The 24,714-nt window shown below is 35.8% G+C and overlaps 1 protein-coding gene across 1 annotated transcript; it reads right to left on the bottom strand.

The window, feature by feature from the left end:
• Nucleotides 1–2,937: 2,937 nt before the first annotated feature.
• LOC115714007 (uncharacterized) lies at nt 2,938–6,040 on the bottom strand. Its single transcript, XM_030642507.2, has 6 exons — nt 5,502–6,040; nt 5,297–5,408; nt 5,044–5,213; nt 4,660–4,939; nt 4,390–4,565; nt 2,938–4,312 (listed from the first exon to the last, which is right to left on the bottom strand). Exons 1-6 carry the CDS (start codon nt 5,788–5,790, stop codon nt 4,164–4,166), a joined length of 1,176 nt encoding a protein of 391 aa, XP_030498367.2. The 5' UTR covers nt 5,791–6,040; the 3' UTR covers nt 2,938–4,163.
• Between the last annotated feature and the right edge of the window lie 18,674 nt (nt 6,041–24,714).

Below are 24,714 nucleotides of genomic sequence, written 5' to 3'. Positions count from 1 at the left end.
TTGTCAAATTCTGGGTTTGCTTAGGTTCAGTGTATGTGTTAAATAAATTTTGTATAGTTTATGAATATTTTGTTGAAGTATTGGTTTGTTTAGGTTTAATAATTCAAAAAAATAAATAATTTTGATCTTGTTAAAAATCTGAATTTAGTTTGTTTAACTTGTTTTAATTTCTCAATTTGAGTTTGTTTTTTAATTTAAAGAAAAAACAAATGAAAAAGAAATAAATGTTAGAAAAAATAAAAATTAATTATATTTAGTTTTTTTATTAATTTTTTATAATTTTTAAATATTTAAATAATAAACAAAAAAAATTAATGACATGGACCAATAAATGAGTAACACGTGGATCGTGACCTGGCACTTAACGACCAGGTACCTACGGAAGTTTCACACTAGTGACGGAAGGTATTTTTACCGCCAAAAATACAACTTAGGTATTTATCTGCTACTCGGCATAAAAGTTAGGTATTTATACCGCAAATTACTCAATTTAAAATTTAGGTACTTATGCCACTATTTACCCTAAATAAAACTCTTATTTTTTTTTAGATGAATAATTTAGTAGGAAAAAAAATATTTTATTTTTATTATTTTATCTATGAAAATAATATTAATTTTTTTGAGAAAATATTATAAAACTAAAAAGAAATTATTAAATTTTTTTTTAATGGAAAGAAATTATTAATTTAATTTGTAGTAAAACAAACATATTTATTATATATTTACATTTATTTACTTATATCTATTATATATGTATATATCAAGATCATAAATAAAGAGTTGAATAATTTAGTAGTAAAAAAACTATTTTATTTTTATTATTTTATGTATAAAAATAATACTGAGAAATTTTAAAAAAAATATATATTAATATTTGAAAAATTATACATAATTTTTCAAACTTTATTTGTAAGAACTAAATAAAAAAAAAATCAGATATATTTATATATATGTATTTTTAGAGAGAAAAAAAGTAATTAAGTAAATATGTTTTAAGATATATATCTGTATAGATACATATATTTGTAATCGCGTCTTCCATGGAGGTTTGTCACAGCCAAGCTCGGTCACTGTATCATTTGCTAACTCACACCTTGACAAGTATCATCGTGCTACAGAACGGAAGCAAAAGCAATATCAAAATTGCATCTCACAAACCAGTCCTGTTCCTGTAGCAGAGGCATCTCAGCAAGGTGTTCAACATCTTCCTTGGTCACCTCCGATCTTTAATGGGCTCAAGATGAATGTGGATGCTGCTGTCGATCAAGCAAGGAAAATCATGGGGGTTGGTGCTATTGTTCGTGACCATTTCGGTTATGTAATTGCTGCCATGTCCAAACCAGTTCAAGGTTCATTTAGATCGGATGAAATGGAGGCTAAAGCACTTTTCCATAGTCTCAATTGGGCATTGCAATTACAATTGAAGCTTACACATATTGATACCGATGCATTGCGTGTTTCCATGGCCATTAACTCTCCATCTACGAATCTTTCAAGTTTTAATGATTTAATTGTAGATGTTAATTGTCTTTTATCCTTTTTCTCAGGAGTTACTGTTTCTCATGTTAGGAGAAATGCTAACCATGCTGCTCATGGCTTAGCCAAGTATGCTCTTGAGTTGGATGAAGATGTCTGTTGGTTGGGCGAAGTCCCAAATCCTATTTTCTCTATTGTTGTAAACGATTATCAGTTTTAATAATAGTGAAATTTCTCAAAAAAAAAAAAAAAAAAAAAAAAAAACATAAGGTAATTATTTTAAGATTCTATTTTTTCTTTCTTTTCCATGTTCTTTTTATTCATTCTCTTTTATGTGAAGTGAGATATACTGACAAAAAATATTATTTACCACAATAAAATATAAATAATGATAGAGTATATTCTAAATGAAATTAAATTATAGAATAGGTAGCTAATTTCTTTATGGTAATTGATAATAATATCTAATAATAATTAAAAGAAACAATAAGAAAAATTAAAGTGATAGAATAGGAATTAAAAGTTATTCAATCGTCATTAAAAAATAATTGCAAAATTACAAATGTGATCATAATTTATATGTTACTTATTTAATAAAAATTTAACTGAAATATGAAATTTTATATTAAAAATGTATATGTAAAATTAAATTTTATTTTTTAATTATTATAACAACTGCGTGAGGCGCACTTATATTACGTAGTTCCATAATAAGAGAGACTCATTTCTAATATGTTAGAAATTTGATTGAATGTGATTGTATCGTTAGTCTTTGTTTTGGCTCATGAAATTTTATCTCAAAATCAATTGGAGGTTCATCTTAAAACCATAAATTTTAGGGTTATTTGAGGCATAAATACCTAAGTTTATCTTCTAGTTGCAGATTAATACCTAAGTAATTTTTTTGGCAGCAAAAATACATTCCGTCAATATTTTGTTGCAAATGAGATACCTCACGTTAACTTCTCAGTTAAATGCCAACTAGATAAATACTTGGCAACTTCTAGTTGGTCCAAGTCATTTAATTTGTTTTTATTTTTTTAAAAAAATTATTTTAAAATTTTATAATTTATTTCAAAAATATTAAACTACATAAAAAAATTAAATCAAAATTTCAATATTTCCCCACCGTCATCTCAAAACTAAAAAATTTCCTACTCAAAACCAAATTATTTTTTCTATAGTCAGAATATTTCCCCCCACCCTCAAACCCAAAAAATAACCCCAAGAAAATTTCTTCAACTAATATCAATACAATTTTCCATGCCCATATCGATACAGTTGCATTAACATTGCATATACAAATATTTTTTAAGAAAAAAATTCTTAATGAAAAAATAAAACTGATAAAATTATACATCTAGTGAAAACTAAGAATTCTGAAAATGAAAATAGCAAGTATTAATTAAATATTCTGAAAATGGCAAGAACATTAAAGATCAAAAAAATATAATAAGAATATTGAAGATGAATCAATGTAATTTAGATCTATATCTGTATGCAACAAACAAAGTTCCTCTAAAAAAATGATAGATCTAAATATACCCCAAATCTAAATACATTAACCCTTTTTCTTTGATAAATAATTAAAAAAAAAATTCAAACCCATTTTCTCTCTCTATCTCCACAGCCAGAAAATGAGGCCATGTCGAAGTCCTCTGCCGTAATTTCTCCTCAACCTCCTCCATCGCCAAAGGCCAACTCCTCCGCTGTGATTTCTCCTCCGAATCGGTATGTTATTGTTCTCGGTACTATCGGTGATCTCGGTCAGCCATTCTCCCTCCGCTGCCATTGTTGGTGTTGCTGCCGATGTTAGCGATACCAACACCAGATCTCGCTACCAACGCTGAAGAGCAAACAGAAATCCATCTGACACAACTCAAAAAATCTCGTGCCCGACAGAACCTTCGCAAAATGAAAAGGATGAAATGGTTTAGTTTATTTGTTCTGGATTGATCTGAGCTGTAGAAGAAGAAAAGAAGAAGAAGGAAGAAAAAGAGGGATGGGTTAGTGAATCTGGGATAACGATAGGGTTTGGTCATTTAGGTTTAGTTCATTTACTTTTCAAATTTTGATTTAGTTTTTAATCTTTTATTTTATTAATTAATGTTTTTTTATCTGTTTAAAAAATTATGTTTTTATTAATTTTAAGTTTTTAGTATTTTTTTTAATCTTTAATTTCTTTTTATATAATTTTATATGAAATTTTAAAAAATAATAAAAATTAATGATGTGGATCAATAAGATACTGCCACGTGTGTAATGATCTGTCACTTAAGGTTGAGGTACCTACAGAAGTTCCAGAACTTATTTTTATCGCCAAAATTTTTACTTAGGTATTAATCTGCAACTGCAAGACAAACTTAGGTATTTATGCCGTAAATTACTTTAAACTTTTTATAAGTTATTATATTTTCACATATTAACAATGTTGTAGCAAGTTAGAATTTAGGTTGAAGGTGACTATATGGTTAGAGTTTGTTTTTGACTTATAGAATTCCATTTCAAACTAATTAATAATAAGAGAAATAGTGAATAGATCATACTATTATCTTTCCATGTGTGACTCTAACAAATATATATTCTATTTTACATTTGAATCCAAACAACAAACGGGTAATTATATTGAAAAGTTATGCATAACGTTACATCCAAAAGAAAAATGTAAAACCGACAAGCTACATTGATTATTCTAGTGTTACTACACCAAGTACTTCAAATTCTACACTTATATGGCATTTGTCATCCACCACAAATCCATTTTCTGGGTCTTTGAACTTAGTTTCTGACATAAAATTACGAAATCCCCGAGCACCGGAACCAAGTGCAGTGGTATCTGAAAAGTGAAAGATATATATCTTTAGTACACTAGAAATGGTGGGAAAACATGGAATTAAAATTATGATATCTCACCGCTTCGTTCAAAATGGTTGCTATTTTTCTTTTTGTCTTCCAATCGAATAGTGAAATGCACAAGTAGCTTAGAGCCAGCAGAAAGAGTTGAATTATCTACATCAAGAAATATTGATATGATATTGTTGATCTTATTGCCTTCTACTTGGTATCCTTTAGGAAAAAACAGCAGCCTCCTAAGAGAGAAGAAAAGCAAAAACAACTCAAATCATCACATGTGTATGGTCATCCAATTAATACTCTTCTATGATCATTTGTAAGTACACATACCATTTGTAATCTCCAAAAACAGAGTACTCAGTTATATAACGTTCGACTGTTGTTTTTATCACATTACTAAAAACCCAACCGACCTGATAAGTCACAGGCTTGTTTATCAAACTAAAACACTGCGCTTTCGATGTAGTTTTAACCACAAAAACCTCAACACCAAAACCACATGTGTCATTAACAAGGTAACCATTGCATGGATTGTTAAATGTTTCAAGATCAATAAACTTGACGACACCCCATTGTGTCTTCATAAAATGGAATCGCTTTACTGTCGTATCTGCATCTCTCACAATGGTTAAGAACAAAAAGGTTCAGTTATAAAATTTGGTCAAGTAAAAGCATTCAATAATGTATGATGATGAAGCTGTTAGGAAGCTATACCTTGGAGACCAACATATTTATCGCGAATATGATCAAATATAAAGAAATTAAAGATAGCATTGACTTCCCAACCAGCAGGAAGATTACTTGTTTCCACTATTTCCAAGTAGACAGATATATAGTTTTCTCCATCTTTGTTCTTGTCCCCATTTGGGTATATAGTAAAGTTCCTAAACATTAAAATAAATTTCAGCATATAGTAATTAATAATGATCTTTTTACCAGCTTAGTTCACAAATTTAAATGAACAAACCATTCGTAGCCCCCAGCTTTAAAATCATTACTGAATTTTTCTATGGGAGATTTCAAAAGTGTTGAAAAGGACTTAATTTTGAGCAAATGGTGGCTTGGGAGAGCATCTCTCTCTGTAATTTACAAAAGCACAAAATGAGAAATATTTTTCTTCAGATATGTGTAAAAAGAAAAGAGATGTATAGTAATAGTATTAGTAGTGGTACCATGTAGTAGGGCAGGAAGAGAGGAAGAGGGTTTGATAGTCTGGGTCGGAGGAGGAGGAGAGATTTGAGTTGAAGTTCCGCTTTGGGGTGAAACATCTACCGGAAAAGTAGAGGAATTGGGAGGAGGCACAGCTGGTTCTGGCGTGGGAGAAGAAGGAGCTGTTTGAAAACCAGAGTCATCATCTTGAAAATGATCTTGTGAAGAAATAGGAGGTGGTGATGTAGAAGCTTCACTGTGTGTACTTTTGTTAGAATTTTGAGCTTTCAAGGATGATGGGGAAGATGCCATGAACGATTACTCTGTGATAGTGGCACTGTAGCAGCTGAGGAAGAAGAAACTGAGAAAGAAGTATAAAGACTAAGACTTAAGACTAAAGACTAAAGAGTTGTGAAAGAAATTGACTAGGAAAGACACTTTGGAAAGGTCACTAGAATAGCAGCTATCATTTGATTATTTCTTTTTACTTTTTTTATTATTATTATTTTCTTGGTATTGCAAATATTTTCTCACTCTTCACATGTGAGCACTCCCATCACCCTTTCAGAATTGCTAAAAGGAACTACGTATGTTTAGTAATTTTGTTGGTCTAATTAATTATCAAAAAATATAAACTAAGTAATCGTGAAGCGCCTATAAAAATGGTTAAGCACCAGTATTAATAACAATACTCTTAAAATCCTTTAAAATACAATACAAAAATTTATCTCAAATTTTTAAATTAAAATATATATCAACTTTTTTATTTTCTACCTCTATATTATTTAAATAATATACTTTTTATTATATATACTATCTTATTATTAAAATATAAACAAAATATTATTTATATATTATTAAAGTATTCTTAAAAAAAAATATTATATGTATATGATATTAAAATATGTTTAGGGAATGAATAATATGTTAGGTTTTATGCCCTAAATAAAACTTCATTTCAATGTAATCTATTTTATTCAACATCAATAAAGAAACAGAAGTATTTTTCATTCATTTGTGTATGTTTTGGTTCACTTTATCAATTGCTTGTCTATTTGATTTATAAATTCATCTTAAACCATTTTCACATACTTGATCATGTTTATTGTGCTGTCATCACATTGGAAAGTAAACATGACTATGTGAATAAAGTTTCCTAGATTTATCAGACACAGGGTTTTACTGATATGATAATCTACAACAAGAGTTTACTTGTATTTGGAGAAATACTATGTTCTTTACAGAACATTGGCTAAAGTAAAGCTCAGGTTGGATGCATGGAGTATGCATCGGAAGGGACCGATATTGAACTTTGACTTAGATTTAGTTAAACTTACCGTAGAATCTATTCAAGTCAATATCGCCAAGTTGATCCTAGATCAAATGATTTTAATCCTGTTATGATTAGGCTCAATCTTGAAAGGCTATTCGTGTTCTTTGATTTGTTAGTTAAGCCTACTTTTAGGTCAGGGTGATACGTACATTTTGGGAACACGGTAGTGCAATTGAGTGGGAGCGCTAGCATAAACATGGAATCTATAACTTCTATCTGGCGAATAGTAAGCAAAGGATGATCTCCTTCGAGCTTGACCAAACGAAAATAAATGGTGGAGATCTCATTTCACATAAGCTGAAATATCATTTATACGGGGTCAAGTGTTTTAAGGATAAAATACATAGTAGGGTGTTATGGTAATCTAATCCCTTTACAGTGTAGATCATTCATATAGAGGATCATTGATCAAATTAGGATTATAACAATGGATAACTAATGATGTGTCTATATGGTGGAACATATAGAGCATTCTATATACTGAGAGTGCAATTCTAAATTCTATGTGTGGATTCAACGAAGAATTAATAAGTTAGTGAATTTTAGTGCTAAATTCTTGATCTACTTATTGGAAGCTCGGTTATATAGACCCATGGTCCCCCCACTAGTTGAGATAATATTGTTTGTAAGACTCATGTAATTGATTTTGATTAATCAATTATAATTCACAAATGAGACAATGTCTATTTGTGAAATTTTCACTAAGTAAGGGCGAAATTGTAAAGAAAGAGTTAATAGGGGCATATTTGTTAATTATGATACTTTGTATGGTTCAATTAATAAATATGATAAATGACAATATTGTTTAATAATTATTTATAGTTATTAAATAGTTAGAATTGGCATTTAAATGGTTGAATTAGGAAATTGGCATTTTTGAGAAAATCAGATACAAAAGGTGTTAAAATTACAAAATTGCAAAAAGCAAGGCCCAATCCACTAAGCCATGGCCGGCCACCTTTGTAGGCTTTTTAAGTTGATATTTTCATTATTTTAATGCCAAATAATTCAAACCTAACCCTAGTGGAATGCTATAAATAGATAGTGAAGGCTTCAGGAAAATTACACTTCACATCAGAAAAACCTGAGCCTCCTCTCTCTTCTCTAGCCGCCACTCTCTCTCTCTTTTCTTCCTTCATATTTCGAACCTACCTTAGTGATTAGAGTAGTGCCCACACACAGCAAGCAATACCTCAATCATAGTGAGGAAGATCGTGAAGAAAGATCATCAGCAAAGGAGATTCAGCATCAATGATTCAGAGAAAGAGATCCAGGTTCAGATCTTGATAATACTCTGCTACAGAAAGGATTCAAGGGTTAGAGATCTGAACGGAAGGAGTCATTTAATTCCGCTGCACCCAATGTAAGATTTCTTAAACTTTATATGTGTTTAATTTATCGTTTTAGAAAGTTCTTATTTAGGATGTTAATAAACATACTTGTGAGTAGATCTAAGATCCTAGTAAAATAATATCCAACAATTGGCCTCAGAGCCATGGTAATTGATTTACTTGCAAGGAATTTGGACTTTAAAACGATTGTTTGTTTGTTTTTGGATGGTATCATGTTGTATTGAGTGTTATTTGATGAATGATTGATGTTTGTAAATTTTCGTGAAAAATAATTGTGATTCTGTTTCTGGAATTATTTTTATTGGATAGTATGGAAAAAATTAAGCAAGTTACTTTTTTACAGAACTCAATTTCGATTTAATTTGAATTAGTTATGATTTTTTGAAGATTCGAAAAAAACGGGGTTGTGCTGAAATTTTCCTGCGATCGCGAAAACTGTCTGTACAGCTCACAATTTTTTCGTTTTTCTTCGTTTTTTCATGCTTTTTCATGGAATTAACTTCCGATTTTTTGTGTAGTTCTGTATTTATACTATTACTATTCCTAATTCAATTCTAATTAGCATTTTGAATTAATTTAATATTTTTTAAATTTAATTCAAGATATTAGTGTAATTTGATTTTGAATAGAATTAGTATCTATCTTTTTGCTTAAAAATCTATCTTATTTTAAAATTTGATTATATCTTATCTTATTTTAAATTTAAAAATAAGATAATTATAATCATGTAATTTTTAAATGATATAAGATATTTTGCTAATTTTTTAAATTTTGTTATTTTATTTATTTAAATTACATTTAAAATTTGAAAAAGATATTTATTTATCTTTTCTAATTTTTTATTTAATTTTTATTTATAAAATAACATTTAAAATTTAAAAGTAGTTAGCAAACTTTTTTTTTTGAAATGATATTTAGGTTGGTTGAAACCTAATTTTTCAAAATTGTAGGTTTAATTTTAAATTTAAATATTTAATTAAATTTCAAAATTTTTTTAATTTTTCAAATTTTTTTTTTTAAATTTTCGAAAAATTTATTTTATTTAATTAATTATTTTCGAAATTAAATATTTAATTTAAAATTAAATAAATCATACATCCAACTATCCAACTAACCTTGTTGCAGGAGTATGTATTTTAACTTGTGTGTAAGTTTTCAAAACCTATTATTACTTGATTGCAAATAGTCATGGTTACTTTTTGCCAGATCTAATGATCTGATGGCTCCCTTGGTCAAGATAATAATTTGTAACAGGTATATTTACAATCTTCTTTCATCTGTGTATGACCTAGCAACATGATAGGACCCATCCAAAGTGTGCCTGTGTGAGCCTATGTGTTTAATTTTATTATAGATGCATATAGGTTGTTGTTGCTAAAATAAATTATCATAGTTCTTGATAGAATTTATTTAGGCCCATTTAGTTTTTGGGCCTATTCAATTAATAACAATTGTTCTTATTAAGGTTCAATTCCTCTCTTTTGGGCCTTGTGTGAGAGTTGGGAGCCATAGAAGTGGGTACGACATACTGAACCCAGCACCCCCTCACATAAATCACCCCAATTCTGAAGGCCCATTTGCCTGATTTGAATGATTGTACTAGGTTAATTACACTAGTTTAACCTAATTAAAATTGATTAGCAACATAATTAATTTCATTTATTTTGAAATTAATTTAAGAAAATTATAGTTTAAAGAATTTTTTATTCTAAGCTAAACTATATGTATTTTCTTGTATTTAATTAAATATAGAATTATAACCATCTAGATTCTTTCTGAAGCTTAATTTAAATTTTTCATTAAATATTCCTATTTAAGTTGATATTTAGTTATCTACAACTAACCAACTTAAATCTGAATATCTTCTGGATTTAAAATTTCAAAAATTAAGTTGAGGAATTTTAGGCATTGGTTATTAAGATTCTTCAGATATTTTTTAAGTTAATATCTTTTCGAATATTAACTTAAAATGGAATATTCTAGATATTTTTTAGGTTAATATCTTTTCGAATATTAACTTAAAATGGAATATCTTCAAATTAAGTGGTTACAACTTAATTTCAAATTTAATTAAATCTAATTTGAAAGATATTTAAGTTGATTTTTTAGATTCTTCTAAAACAACTTAAGTTAGATATTTTCAAATTTGTTCCATTTAAATATTCGAATTTATTTTTCGAATTTAAATAATAATTGAAAATTAATTAAAGTTGATTTTTTATTTAAATCAACTTTGATTTGTAATTTTTCATTATTATATTATGGAACTTGTTCGATATTTATTTGAATTTATTTTTCAAATTAAATAATAATTGAAAATTAATTAAAGTTGATTTTTTTATTTAAACCAACTTTAATTTGTAATTTTTCATTATTAAAATATCGAATATTATGATTATACAAAATACATATGTATTTTTTAAATAATGAGCTTTTAATCAAAAGATATTCGATCTCCATTGTTGGTCTTACAATAGTTAAACTTTTTCAATATAACCTCGAGACGCTAGACTTCGTCCCCCTATGGATGGTTATTCGTTGAACACTTTTAACACCGTAAGATTTCATTTGATAAGTGTTTTGTGAGTTTTCGTCTCTATTTAGACTCTCCCCTACGGTGACTACTTAGAGATAAACTCATAAAACATGAAACAATGGTGGAAGCTCATAAAATGAGAATAACCTTGACTCTCGCCTACCGGGACAACGTTGGATTCTCATTTTGATCGAATAAAAGGTTGCTAAAATGTTTAATTTTAGATGAGCTGACAACTCTATTCAACTAATGTTATCTTTGACTCTCGCCTACCGGGACACTGTATTTCATTATGTTGGAAACCTTGGAAAATAAACTATGTTAGATTTAGTATTTCTATAACATATGTCATGACTTGTTATTTTCTGAACTTGTGTATGAATTTTGAACCAAAACCTTACTTCTGTTTTATTGATGTGTTGTAGTGTCTATAATCCCCTTCTCATTCCACTCCTAGTTAATATCTTAGCAATTGAACTTGAAGTTATAAACTCCTTGTCAGAGTAATACTTCACATATGCTCATGATGGACTTTAAATTCCAGAAAGCAGGTAAGCTGGGAATTGTTCACTCTGAAGAGCAAATAGTTCATAACTCCATAAATCCTACTACTTCAAGCTTAGTTGAGAAGATAAGAGAAAGTGATTCCACTTCCTCAAGTTATACTTCACAACAAAATGAACTAGCAAGAACAACAATTAACAAACGAATAAGCAGTAATGCTTTAGTCTTCGAATCATGTGTGTTAGAGAATGATAAATCCATTTGGATTCTTGATTCTGGGTCTACAAACCATGCAAGTTGTTCATTGCAATTGCTTGAGAATTGGAATTATTTGAAATCTGGAGAGTTGAAACTTAAAGTTGGTAATGGCGAAATGGTTTCGGTTAGAGCTAGAGGAAAAGCCAAACTCAAGTTTCAAAACAGAATTTTGGAATTAGACAATGTCTTATACATTCCAAATTTCAGTAGAAACTTGGTTTCTGTTTCATGCTTACAATTGCAACAATACAAATTAGATTTTTCGGATTCTGGTTCTACCATTTCTCGAAATGACATTCAGATTTGTGTTGCATCCATGGAACAGGGGCTTTATGTTCTTACACCAGAAACACCATTTGCCCTACATAACGAACTTTTTAAAGTAGCTAAACCTAGAAACCACAAAAAGCAAAAGATCGTTGATGATAATGAAACATATCTATGGCATTTACGTTTAGGTCATATAGGCTTTGATAGACTCAATAGGCTAACCAAAGACGGTCCATTGAAAAATGTCGTCTTGGGTGAACTGCCAGTATGCGAGTCCTGCCTAGAAGGAAAAATGACTAAACGTTCTTTCTCTGCAAAGGGAGAGCGTGCCAAAATCCCTCTAGGGTTAGTGCATTCCGATGTCTGCGGACCTTTGAATGTCAAAGCCCGAGGTGGTTATGAGTATTTTGTCACTTTCATTGACGATTTCTCTAGGTATAGTTTTCTTTACCTAATGCAAAAGAAATCTGAAACGTTTGAAAAGTTTCAGGAGTTTCATGCTTTGGCCCAAAACCAATTAGGTAAATCATTAAAGATCTTGCGAACTGATAGGGGTGGAGAATATATGGATATGCAGTTCAAAGATCATTTAATTGAACTTGGAATGGAATCCCAATTAACCGCCCCTAGCACTCCACAGCAAAATGGAGTTGCAGAAGACGGAATCGCACGCTTTTGGAAATGGTTAGGTCTATGCTTAGTTTTTCAACTCTACCTACGTCCTTCTGGGGATATGCAATTCAGATGGCAACTCACATTTTAAATGTTGTTCCATCTAAATCAATCCCTAAGACACCTTTAGAACTTTGGAATGGTCGTACACCTAGTTTACGCCATTACAGAATCTGGGGGTGCCCTGTTCATGTCTTAAGAAAGAAAGACGGCAAACTTGAGTCACGAACTGAAGTTTGCATGTTTGTCGGTAATTCTAAAGAGACTAGGGGTGGACTATTTTATAGTCACAAGGATAACAAAGTGTTTGTTTCTACAAATGCTACTTTCCTTGAAGAGAACTATATTAAAGACTACAAACCGAAAAGTAAAGTTGTTCTAGAGGAATTGCTATCAGATATAAGTCCTTCCAATGTTCCGTCCTCTTCCACTCGTGAAGAAGACAATCCCACTCCCTCAGTTGAACAAATTGAGAAATCTACTACTAAAGTTTCTGTTCAGAAGACAACCGTACCTCGTCGTAGTGGGAGGGTTTCAACAAAACCTGCTCGTTATGGCTTGGATGGTGAAATCAATATGGTCGTAGGTGACGGTATTGATGACGATCCATTAACCTATAAACAGGCAATGGCTAGTCCGCAACGGAAACGATGGTCAGCCGGCATGGATTCAGAAATGGATTCCATGAAAAAGAACAAAGTCTGGGAATATGTAGACGCAACTGGCGACTATCATCCGATAGGATGCAAGTGGGTTTACAAGAAGAAAAGAGGAGCTGGAGGCGAAGTCGAAACTTTTAAAGCTAGACTTGTAGCCAAGGGTTATACCCAAAGAGAAGGCGTGGACTATGAGGAAACTTTTAGTCCTATTGCCATGCTCAAATCCATCCGAATTCTTCTCTCCATAGCTGCTGCTTTCGATTATGAAATCTGGCAAATGGATGTCAAGATTGCCATCCTTAATGGGGTACTTGAAGAAACCATCTATATGGAGCAACCAGAAGGTTATGTTCTTCCTGGGCAGGAAAAGAAAGTTTGCAAGTTAAACATGTAAAGACCGCTTAGTTTAATTTGGAAATTAACAGTTAATCATGATTAATTATGAAAATTATTTATAGCTATTTAAATAATTTATTATACTGTTATTATTGAATTCAGAGATGCATTTTTATGTCATGTAGTAGTTTGCATAATTTTGTATTCTGGTGCCCGGTATTTTGGAACTCGGTGTTTGGCTCAGTAAAAATCACAACTTAGTATGTTAGTAGTTTGGGGTGGTTTATTAGACATTGGGAATGTCGGGAATGGCCGGGAATTTAGAATTTCCCAAAAATACCCCTTTAGTGTGATTTATGTGATTTTAGTGTGGAGGGGCAAAATGGTCTTTTTGCCCCCAATGACTTTTTGTCCTTTAGTGGATTTAGTAAATGAAAAATAAATGTTTATTATGCTTTATTTGGCTGAAAGTAAGTGTGATATGCCTTAAAATTCCTTTTCTTTTCACATTTTCAACACTTAGTCAAAAATAGGAAAATTTCAAAAACACACACTCTCTCTTTTCCTCTCTCTCTCGGCTGGTTGTGGGTGTGCAAAGGGGCTGGATTTTCTTTGGTGATTCAAGCTTTGTTTGCAAAACTCTAGTGATCTCTTGATTGTGGTATGTGAATTCTAGCTTTCTTCCTTTATTTTCTTAGAAAAAGTTTGAAAAGATGATGATGCATGCATGAGTTTTTGGTTGTTGTTGCTGCTGTATGTTGTGGATATTTTCAGAGGTTAAAGCATGTTTATTAGATGTTAATTAAGCTTCTTGTAGTGCTTGATTGTTAGGTTATTTAAAGTTATGGTTTTTCTATGCAAAATATATGATTTTTGAAAGAAATGTCTATGTTCTGTTGCTGTGATGTTGTGGATGTTTATAATTATTTCCAGAGGCTTAGTTATGCATGTTTAAGTAGATTCAAGCTGGTTTGATTGCTTGTTAGCTAGGTTTGCTCAAGTTTGAGTTTAGAACTCAAAGCTTGAGCTTTAATGGTGATTTTTGATTATGTGCAATCTGGGTGGTTTTGATGCCTTAGAAATGTTATTTGGGTTATATGGAGTAGGTCTGGAAGGTTTGAATTGATTTGGAGTTGATTTGAGCAAGTTATGAATTTATTGAGTTTGCTGCCTGCGAGGAACCGGAATTCCGGTTGTGCATCGGGAATTCCGGATGGGGTTCTGAATTTTCCCAGAACCGGAATTCCGGTTGGGCAACCAGTCTGCTGGTTGGATAAAATTCTGAAACCCTAGATTTCCTCGATTTTATGTTTTAAGGGGTATTGCCATGCTTTTTATCGATAGGGAAACTTTTAGTTCCTAGTTTAAGTCCCCGGGAAGTGATTTGGCGTGTCACTTATAGTGTTGTGATTTTTATGGTTTAGGAGCCTGTAATCCGCCGCGCAGTTAAGTTCCAGTCAGGTTGACCGGCACACCTGAATTCAGAATCCTAGTAAGATTAGTATAACAGTATGCATATGTAGATTACATGTTTAGCGTGCATGTAGGAAGCCTGTTAGATTACATTAGTTATGTATGTGGCTTCGAACCATCCAACCCTGTCACGTCGGTATAGGCTGGAGTATGACCAGCAGCCGGAGTATGACCGGTTCGACCGATCAGGCTGACACTTAGGTTGGTGGTTCCGTACTATTGACGTATCCCGTCGGTACAGGCTGGAGTATGACCAGCAGCCGGAGTATGACCGGTTCGACCGATCAGGCGAATATTGTAACACGTCGGTACAGGCTGGAGTATGACCAGCAGCCGGAGTATGACCGGTTCGACCGATCAGGCTATTACTTGTCAATAGTACCATCCCTATGAACGTTCAGAACTCAGTACCGTGTTGGACATGGCAGTTAGGGGGACTCAGTATCGTGTTGGACACGGAAGTTAGGGTTATGATCAGGGGTATGGGCGTCTGATCATGACCGGGGTTTATGTATGAATATTATTATGCTTTTCTTACTGAGTCTGTCGACTCACAGTTCTACGTTTATGTGTAGGTAAAGGCAAGGCTAAAGCTGATGGACCGTGAACGAGCTTATGAAGATTGTACATGTCGGGGCGGTTAGGCCTGGAGCGTACGATCCTCGGGACAGCAAGGCTAAATTTGTAACTAGTCGCTAGGCGACAATTATTTTGTATAAACAGTTAACTTTTTTGCAAATGATTTTGTAATCGGGATCCCGAGTCTTTTGTAATTATATTTTACAAGTTTAATTAAAAAGCAAAAATTTTAATTAATCACGTTTTCCATAAACCTCGTTGATTAGAAACGAGCGGCACAGCATGTTTAAAAATCACGTAATACGCCTATGTTAGTTAGGGTGTTACAATTTGGTATCAGAGCCGCCAGGTTGTCTTCCGAAGATCGTCACGACATGTACAATCATCATCAGCAGTTAGCTCGTTCCGCGGTTCAGTAAGCCTTTATTGCTTTAGTAGTTTATTTATTTATTTATGAATAAGAAAAGCCTCTTAGGAAGCATGTTAGTAGCCTGATAGTAGAATAGGCGCATGTTTCGTTTTTAATTTCCAAATTAAGCGGCATTAGTAAGCTCTCCTTGAATACGACCTGATATTCCAACTCTTGGTTTCGTAGGCGGTTCTAACTAGATGGACGCCAGGCGCACTACCAGGAGTCAGGGCAACTCAGTGGGGTCGAATCAAGGTCAGAGAGCTCAGTTTCCCCCGCCAGTTAGGGGCCGAGGTAGAGGTCCCCGAGGCAGGGCTCGTGGTCGGGGTGATGAGAACCCGCCACAGGCTGCCTAGGCTCCCCCAGCCGATCAGGGAGCCCAAAATTGGGAGGTTCGGTTTGCTGAGATGCAAGCCCGGATAGAAGAGCAAGACCTCGAGGTTCAGAGGTTGAGACAGCAGGGTGCTCCTGCAGCCCAAAGGTTCGTAGTTCCGGTGGCACCTCGCCCTCGCCGCCTGTGCCGAGATAGTGGTGGCGGCCAATAGATTGGAACCTTTGTATGAACGGTTCCGGAAGCAAGCACCTCCTGTTTTCTTGGGAGGTCCAGACGTAATGAAGGTCGAGCAATGGCTGACGGTGATTACAAAAATCCTGAACTTCATGGGTGTCACCGGTAATGATAGAGTGGTGTGTGCCACTTTCCAGTTCCAGGAGGACGCTCTAGTCTGGTGGGACATGGTGTCTTAGATTCACGATGTCACCACCATGACCTGGGAAAGGTTTCAGGAACTCTTCAACGCCAAGTATTACAATGAGGCGGTCAGAAGCGCCAAGAGGAAAGAGTTCGCTCACCTGACCCAGCGTGAGAATATGAGCGTAACCGAGTATACTACTCAGTTCGATCGATTGGCGAGGTTAGCCTCGGGAATTGTGCCAACCGACTTCAGCAAGAAAGAGAAGTATCTGGACAAGTTAAATGCGAAGATCAAACATGATTTGATGATCACCACGGACGACAACACCACCTATGCTCAGATGGTGGAGAAGGCACTGCGAGCTGAGGGCGCAGTTGGGTGTATGTCGAAGTCAGCTAGTACTCCGGCGAGTGGCGGGGCTCCTACCCCTCCTGCATCAGGCTTTAGCAGGGGGAGTAGTGGTTCAGCCATTGATCAGAGGAAGAGAGCACCCACTGTATCCGGTGGCTCGAGTCAGAACAAGAGGTTTCGGGGGAACCAGAATAGAGGTAGTCGTCCTGGTGAACTGAGACCCGATTCTCCTATCCCGAGTGCCCTAGCTGCAAAAGGCACCATCGGGGTGAGTGCAAAGGTCAGGGATGCTTTCACTGTGGCATGCCCGGTCACTTCAAGAGGGACTGTCCCCACCTCCGATCAGAGGCACCGAGAGCTCCGGCGATACCCACTCCAGCCAGGGTGTTCGCCATCACTCAGGCTGATGCAAATGCCAACCCATCAGTTGTGACAGGTCAGCTTTCTGTTAATAACTCGCTTTATTCAGTGCTGTTTGATTCTGGGGCTACACATTCTTATGTGGCGGCCAGAGTCTTTAGTAAATTGGATAGACCATTCGATAGATATGAATCAGGGTTTGGAACCCTATTACCTGGCGGAGAGTTGGTTATCTCCAACAGGTGGATTAGGTCTATGCCGATCAGGATAGATGGTAGAGAGTTAAGTGCTGACTTGATAGAGATGAGTTTAGTAGAGTTTGATATTATTTTAGGAATGGATTTCCTATCTAAATATTCGGCGAGCATTGATTGCAAAAGGAAGATAGTGATCTTCCAACCGGAAAGTGAAGAACCATTCGTGTTTGTTGGTTCAGTTCGGGGATCTCGGATCCCGGTGATTTCGGCCATGTCAGCTAGAGATTTATTGCATGGCGGTTGTTTAGGGTTTCTAGCCGTGGTGGTGGACACCACTCGGCCAAATACCATTCGGCCAGAGGACATCAAGGTGGTTCGGGAATTTTTGGATGTTTTTCCCGAAGAACTTCCAGGGTTACCACCTCAGCGGGAGATTGACTTTGTGATAGACTTGGCACCAGGGGTGGAACCGGTTTCCAAAGCCCCGTATAGAATGGCTCCAGCTGAACTTAAGGAGTTAAAGATTCAGCTCCAAGGGTTGCTTGACATAGGGTTTATTCGGCCCAATGTGTCACCCTGGGGAGCCCCGGTTTTATTCGTCAAGAAGAAAGATGGATCTATGAGGATGTGCATCGACTACAGGGAATTGAACAAGCTGACGGTGAAGAATAAATATCCATTACCTAGGATCGATGATTTGTTCGATCAACTTCAAGGAAAGACGGTCTTTTCTAAGATTGATCTCCGTTGGGTTATCATCAGTTGAGAATCCGAGAGGAGGACATTCCGAAGACGGCTTTCCGCACTAGGTATGGACATTACGAATTTTTGGGTATGTCGTTCGGACTAACCAATGCTCCTGCAAAATTCGTGGACTTGATGAATAGAGTATTCAAGGATTTCCTCGATATCTGTGTGATTGTGTTTATCGACGACATCCTCGTGTACTCTCAATCAGAAGAGGAGCATGAATTACATCTTCAGATGGTACTGCAACGGCTTCGGGAACACAAGCTTTATGCCAAGTTCAAGAAATGTGAATTTTGGTTATCTCAGGTGTCCTTCCTAGGGCACATTGTGAGCAAAGATGGGATCAAGGTAGATCCCGGGAAGATTGAATCCGTCAGGGATTGGCCGAGACCGAAGACAGTGACAGAGATCAGAAGCTTCTTGGGTTTAGCTGGGTACTACCGTAGGTTCGTGGAAGGGTTTTCCAAAATTTAAATGCCCCTAACCGAACTTACAAAGAAGAATCAACGGTTTGTCTGGTCAGACAAGTGCGAAGCTAGTTTTCAGGAGCTGAAACAGAGGTTGATTACCGCTCCAGTGCTAGCTTTGCCTTCAAACAACGAGAAGTTTGTAGTTTATTGTGACGCATCCAAACAGGGTTTGGGGTGTGTGTTGATGCAAGTCGATCGGGTCATCGCTTATGCCTCTCGTCAGTTAAAGGATTATGAACAGCGATACCCGACTCATGATCTAGAATTGGCCGCAGTGGTTTTTGCATTGAAGATTTGGCGGCATTATCTTTATGGAGAAAAGTGTGAAATCTATACCGACCATAAAAGTCTCAAGTATTCTTTACTCAGAAAGATTTGAACATGAGACAGAGACGTTGGTTGGAATTAGTAAAAGATTACGACTGTGAGATCCTCTATCACCCCGGAAAGGCCAATGTAGTGGCCGATGCCCTGAGCAGAAAGGGTCCCGGGCAAGTAGCTAGTATGGTTCAGATCTCACCTCAGCTAGCGGAGGATATGGTTAAATCCAGCATTGAGTTTGTGGTAGGTCAGCTTCACAACTTAACGCTGCAATCTGATCTGTTGGAAAGAATAAAAGTCGCTCAGATGACGGATCCGGAGTTAGTGAAGATCAAAGATGAGGTGTCGGCTGGTCAAGCCAAGGACTTTTCAGTGTCAGACAGTGGGATGCTTCTGTATAAAGCTAGGGTTTGTGTTCCGAATAATGTGGAACTTAGGAATGAGATCTTTGAGGAGGCTCATTCTACCCCGTATTCTCTGCATCCCGGCACCACTAAGATGTACCAAGATCTGAAACCGTACTTCTGGTGGAGCGGTATGAAGAAGAATTTGGTAGAATTCGTATCGAGATGCCTCACTTGTCAGCAGATTAAGGCTGAACATCGGTAGACCGACGGGGTTGTTGCAGCCTCTAACCCTACCAGAATGGAAGTGGGAGGATATTACGATGGATTTTGTGGTCGGGTTACCTAGGACCACGGGTTTGTTTGATTCCATCTGGGTAGTGGTGGATCGATTTACGAAATCTTCTCATTTTCTGCCGGTTAGAACAACATTTACAGTGGATCAGTTGGCAGAGTTGTATATCAGAGAGATAGTAAGACTTCATGGGGTACCGAAGTCTATAGTTTCGGACAGGGATCCGAAGTTCACCTCTAAATTTTGGCAGAGTTTGCAGCGAGCAATGGGTACAAGGCTGAAATTTAGTACAGCATTCCATCCTCAGACAGATGGTCAGTCCGAAAGGACAATTCAGATATTGGAGGATATGTTGCGAGCCTGTGTTATGGATTTTGAAGGCTCATGGAATAAGTATCTGCCATTGATAGAATTTTCTTACAACAACAGTTATCAGAGTACGATAGGGATGGCTCCCTATGAACTGTTATACGGTAGGAAATGTAGATCTCCTATTCACTGGGATGAGACAGGGGAGAGGAAATACTTAGGTCCAGAGTCAGTGGAGCGGACCAATGAGGCAATAGAGAAGATAAAAGATAGAATGCTTGCCTCACAGAGTAGACAGAAGAGTTACGCAGATCCAAAACACAGAGATGTTGAGTTCCAAGTAGGGGACCATGTGTTTTTACGGGTATCTCCGATGAAGGGGATCAAACGTTTCGGGAAAAGAGGCAAGTTATGCCCTAGATTTACAGGACCTTTCGAGATTCTCGAGAAGATAGGTCAAGTGGCATACCGGTTAGCATTGCCTCCAGCTTTATCAGCAGTTCACAACGTATTCCATGTCTCGATGTTGAGAAAATACGTTTCAGATCCCTCTCATATACTCAGTTATGAGAGCCTTGAACTACAGCCAGACATAACTTATGAAAAACAACCAGTGCAGATCCTGGATAGAAAGGATAAAGTCCTTCGGAATAAGACCATAGCACTGGTCAAAGTTCTCTGGAGAAACAGCAAGGTGGAGGAAGCCACCTGGGAGCTAGAGTCAGATATGAGAGCTCAATATCCTGAGTTATTCAGGTTAGATTTCAGGGACGAAATCATTTTAAGGGGGGAATAGTTGTAAAGACCGCTTAGTTTAATTTGAAAATTAACAGTTAATCATGATTAATTATGAAAATTATTTATAGCTATTTAAATAATTTATTATACTGTTATTATTGAATTCAGAGATGCATTTTTATGTCATGTAGTAGTTTGCATAATTTTGCATTCCGGTGCCCGGTATTTTGGAACTCGGTGTTTGGCTCAGTAAAAATCACAACTTAGTATGTTAGTAGTTTGGGGAAGTTTATTAGACATTGGGAATGTCGGGAATGGCCGTGAATTTAGAATTTCCCAAAAATACCCCTTTAGTGTGATTTATGTGATTTTAGTGTGGAGGGGCAAAATGGTCTTTTTGCCCCAATGACTTTTTGTCCTTTAGTGGATTTAGTAAATGAAAAATAAATGTTTATTATGCTTTATTTGGCTGAAAGTAAGTGTGATATGCCTTAAAATTCCTTTTCTTTTCACATTTTCAACACTTAGTCAAAAATAGGAAAATTTCAAAAACACACACTCTCTCTTTTCCTCTCTCTCTCGGCTGGTTGTGGGTGTGCAAAGGGGCTGGATTTTCTTTGGTGATTCAAGCTTTGTTTAAACTCTAGTGATCTCTTGATTGTGGTATGTGAATTCTAGCTTTCTTCCTTTATTTTCTTAGAAAAAGTTTGAAAAGATGATGATGCATGCATGAGTTTTTGGTTGTTGTTGCTGCTGTATGTTGTGGATATTTTCAGAGGTTAAAGCATGTTTATTAGATGTTAATTAAGCTTCTTGTAGTGCTTGATTGTTAGGTTATTTAAAGTTATGGTTTTTCTATGCAAAATATATGATTTTTGAAAGAAATGTCTATGTTCTGTTGCTGTGATGTTGTGGATGTTTGTAATTGTTTCCAGAGGCTTAGTTATGCATGTTTAAGTAGATTCAAGCTGGTTTGATTGCTTGTTAGCTAGGTTTGCTCAAGTTTGAGTTTAGAACTCAAAGCTTGAGCTTTAATGGTGATTTTTGATTATGTGCAATCTGGGTGGTTTTGATGCCTTAGAAATGTTATTTGGGTTATATGGAGTAGGTCTGGAAGGTTTGAATTGATTTGGAGTTGATTTGAGCAAGTTATGAATTTTTTGAGTTTGTCGCTCGCGAGGAACCGGAATTCGGTTGTGCATCCGAATTCGGATGGGGTTCTGAATTTTCCCAGAACCAGAATTCCGGTTGGGCAACCGGTCTGCCGGTTGGGATAAATTCTGAAACCCTAGATTTCCTTGATTTTATGTTTTAAGGGGTATTGCCATGCTTTTTATCGATATGGAAACTTTTAGTTCCTAGTTTAAGTCCCCGGGAAGTGATTTAGCGTGTCACTTATAATGTTGTGATTTTTATGGTTTAGGAGCACATGTCAGCGCGCAGTTAAGTTCCAGTCAGGTTGACCGGCACACCTGAATTCAGAATCCAGGTAAGATTAGTATAACAGTATGCATATGTAGATTACATGTTTAGCGTGCATGTAGGAAGCCTGTTAGATTACATTAGTTATATATGTGGCTTCGAACCATCTAACCCTGTCACGTCGGTACAGGCTTGAGTATGACCAGCAACCGGAGTATGACCGGTTCGACCGATCAGGCTGACACTTAGGTTGGTGGTTCCGTACTATTGACGTATCCCGTCGGTACGACAGCTGGAGTATGACCAGCAGCCGGAGTATGACCGGTTCGACCGATCAGGCGAATATTGTAACACGTCGGTACAGGCTGGAGTATGACCAGCAGCCGGAGTATGACCGGTTCGACCGATCAGGCTGTTACTTGTCAATAGTACCGTCCCTATGAACGTTCAGAACTCAGTACCGTGTTGGACACGGCAGTTAAGGGGACTCAGTATCGTGTTGGACACGGAAGTTAGGGTTATGATCAGGGGTATGGGCATCTGATCATGACCGAGTTTATGTATGAATATTATTATGCTTTTCATATGGAGTCTGTCGACTCACAGTTCTACGTTTATGTGTAGGTAAAGGCAAGGCTAAAGTTGACGGACCGTGAACGAGCTTATGAAGATTGTACATGTCGGGGCGGTTAGGCCTGGAGCGTACGATCCTCGGGACAGCAAGGCTGATTTTGTAACTAGTCGCTAGGCGACAATTATTTTGTATAAACAGTTAACTTTTTTGTAAATGATTTTGTAATCGGGATCCCGAGTCTTTTGTAATTATATTTTACAAGTTTAATTAAAAAGCAAAAAATTTAATTAATCACGTTTTCCATAAACCTTGTTGATTAGCAACGAGCTGCACAGCATGTTTAAAAATCACGTAATACGCCTATGTTAGTTAGGGTGTTACAAAACAGGTCTATCTATGGACTTAAGCAAGCTTCTCGCTCATGGAACAAGAGGTTTGATGAAATCATCAAGACCTACGGCTTTCTTCAGAATGAAGATGAACCTTGTGTTTACCAACTCAAGGAAGACCAAATAGTAGTATTCCTGGTCCTTTATGTTGATGACATTTTGATCATTGGAAAAAATGTCAAGAAAATGACTCACATCAAGGAATGGCTCAACACTCAATTCGATATGAAAGATTTGGGTGAAGCAGCCTATGTTCTTGGTATTCGGCATTATCGAAACCGAAGAACAGATCTCTTGCTCTCTCTCAAACAACCTACATAGACAAAGTCTTAGAGAGATTCTCCATGAACAACACCAATGGGGCAAACATGCCTTCTAGATATGGTATTCATCTATCTAAGGAACAGTCACCGACTGATCCTCAAGAGATAGAGGACATGGCGAGAATTCCCTATGCCTCTGCAGTTGGAAGTCTAATGTATGCAATGTTATGCACTAGACCTGACATCTGTTATGTTGTTGGAATCGTGAGCAGGTATCAGTCTAATCCAGGACAAGAACATTGGAATGCAGTTAAGTATATTCTGAAATACTTAAAGAGTACAAGGAATCTTGTGTTAGTCTACAAGGGTGGTGCTTTAAATCCCATAGGCTACACTGATTCGGATTTCCAGCAAGTCTTGAAGACAAGAAATCTACATACGGGATGGTGTTTACTCTTGGGGGTGGAGCGGTAGTTTGGAGAAGTGCTAAACAAACCGCGATATCGGACTCAACTATGGAAGCCTGAATACATAGCGAGCTCGAAGCCGCTAAAGAACTTGTCCGGCTAAGAAAGTTCTTCACCAAAGATAGGAGTTGTTCTGGAATGGAAAAGCCTCCGGTACTACTCTGTGATAACAATGGAGCAATAGTAAACAGTAAAGAACCTCGAAGCCACAAGAGAAGCAAACACATTGAAAGGAAGTATCACATTATCAGAGAATTTGAGAAAGTTGACACAGAGGACAACCTAGCTGATCCATTTACCAAAGTCCTGGCCGTGAAGCCTTTCAAAAGCACCGTCAGAATTTAGGATTAATTGATATGTACTAATTAGTTTTATATTAGTGCAAGTGGGAGTTTGTTAGGTTTTATGCCCTAAATAAAACTTCATTTCAATGTAATCTATTTTATTCAACATCAATAAAGAAACAGAAGTATTTTTCATTCATTTGTGTATGTTTTGGTTCACTTTATCAATTGCTTGTCTATTTGATTTATAAATTCATCTTAAACCCATTTCACATACTTGATCATGTTTATTGTGCTGTCATCACATTGGAAAGTAAACATGACTATGTGAATAAAGTTTCCTAGATTTATCAGACACAGGGTTTTACTGATATGATAATCTACAACAAGAGTTTACTTGTATTTGGAGAAATATTATGTTCTTTCCAGAACATTGGTTAAAGTAAAGCTCAGGTTGGATGCATGGAGTATGCATCGGAAGGGACCGATATTGAACTTTGACTTAGATTTAATTAAACTTACCGTAGAATCTATTCAAGTCAATATCGCCAAGTTGATCCTAGATCAAATGATCTTAATCCTGTTATGATTAGGCTCAATCTTGAAAGGCTATTCGTGTTCTTTGA

The sequence above is a fragment of the Cannabis sativa genome, chromosome 4 (assembly GCF_029168945.1).
Source record: "Cannabis sativa cultivar Pink pepper isolate KNU-18-1 chromosome 4, ASM2916894v1, whole genome shotgun sequence".
NCBI lineage: Eukaryota > Viridiplantae > Streptophyta > Magnoliopsida > Rosales > Cannabaceae > Cannabis > Cannabis sativa.
The sequence above is the reverse complement of the archived record's forward strand: the minus strand, read 5'-3'. Positions and strand labels throughout refer to the sequence as shown.

Bases quoted from the DNA above. Each gene is read 5' to 3' on its own strand.
- LOC115714007 (XM_030642507.2), bottom strand. From the start codon at position 5,790: ATGGCATCTTCCCCATCATCCTTGAAAGCTCAAAATTCTAACAAAAGT. The intron at 5,409-5,501 runs GTACCACTACTA...TGTAAATTACAG, and splicing joins TCTTCCTGCCCTACTACATG to AGAGAGATGCTCTCCCAAGC. The intron at 4,940-5,043 runs GTATAGCTTCCT...TGAGAGATGCAG, and splicing joins TAAATATGTTGGTCTCCAAG to ATACGACAGTAAAGCGATTC.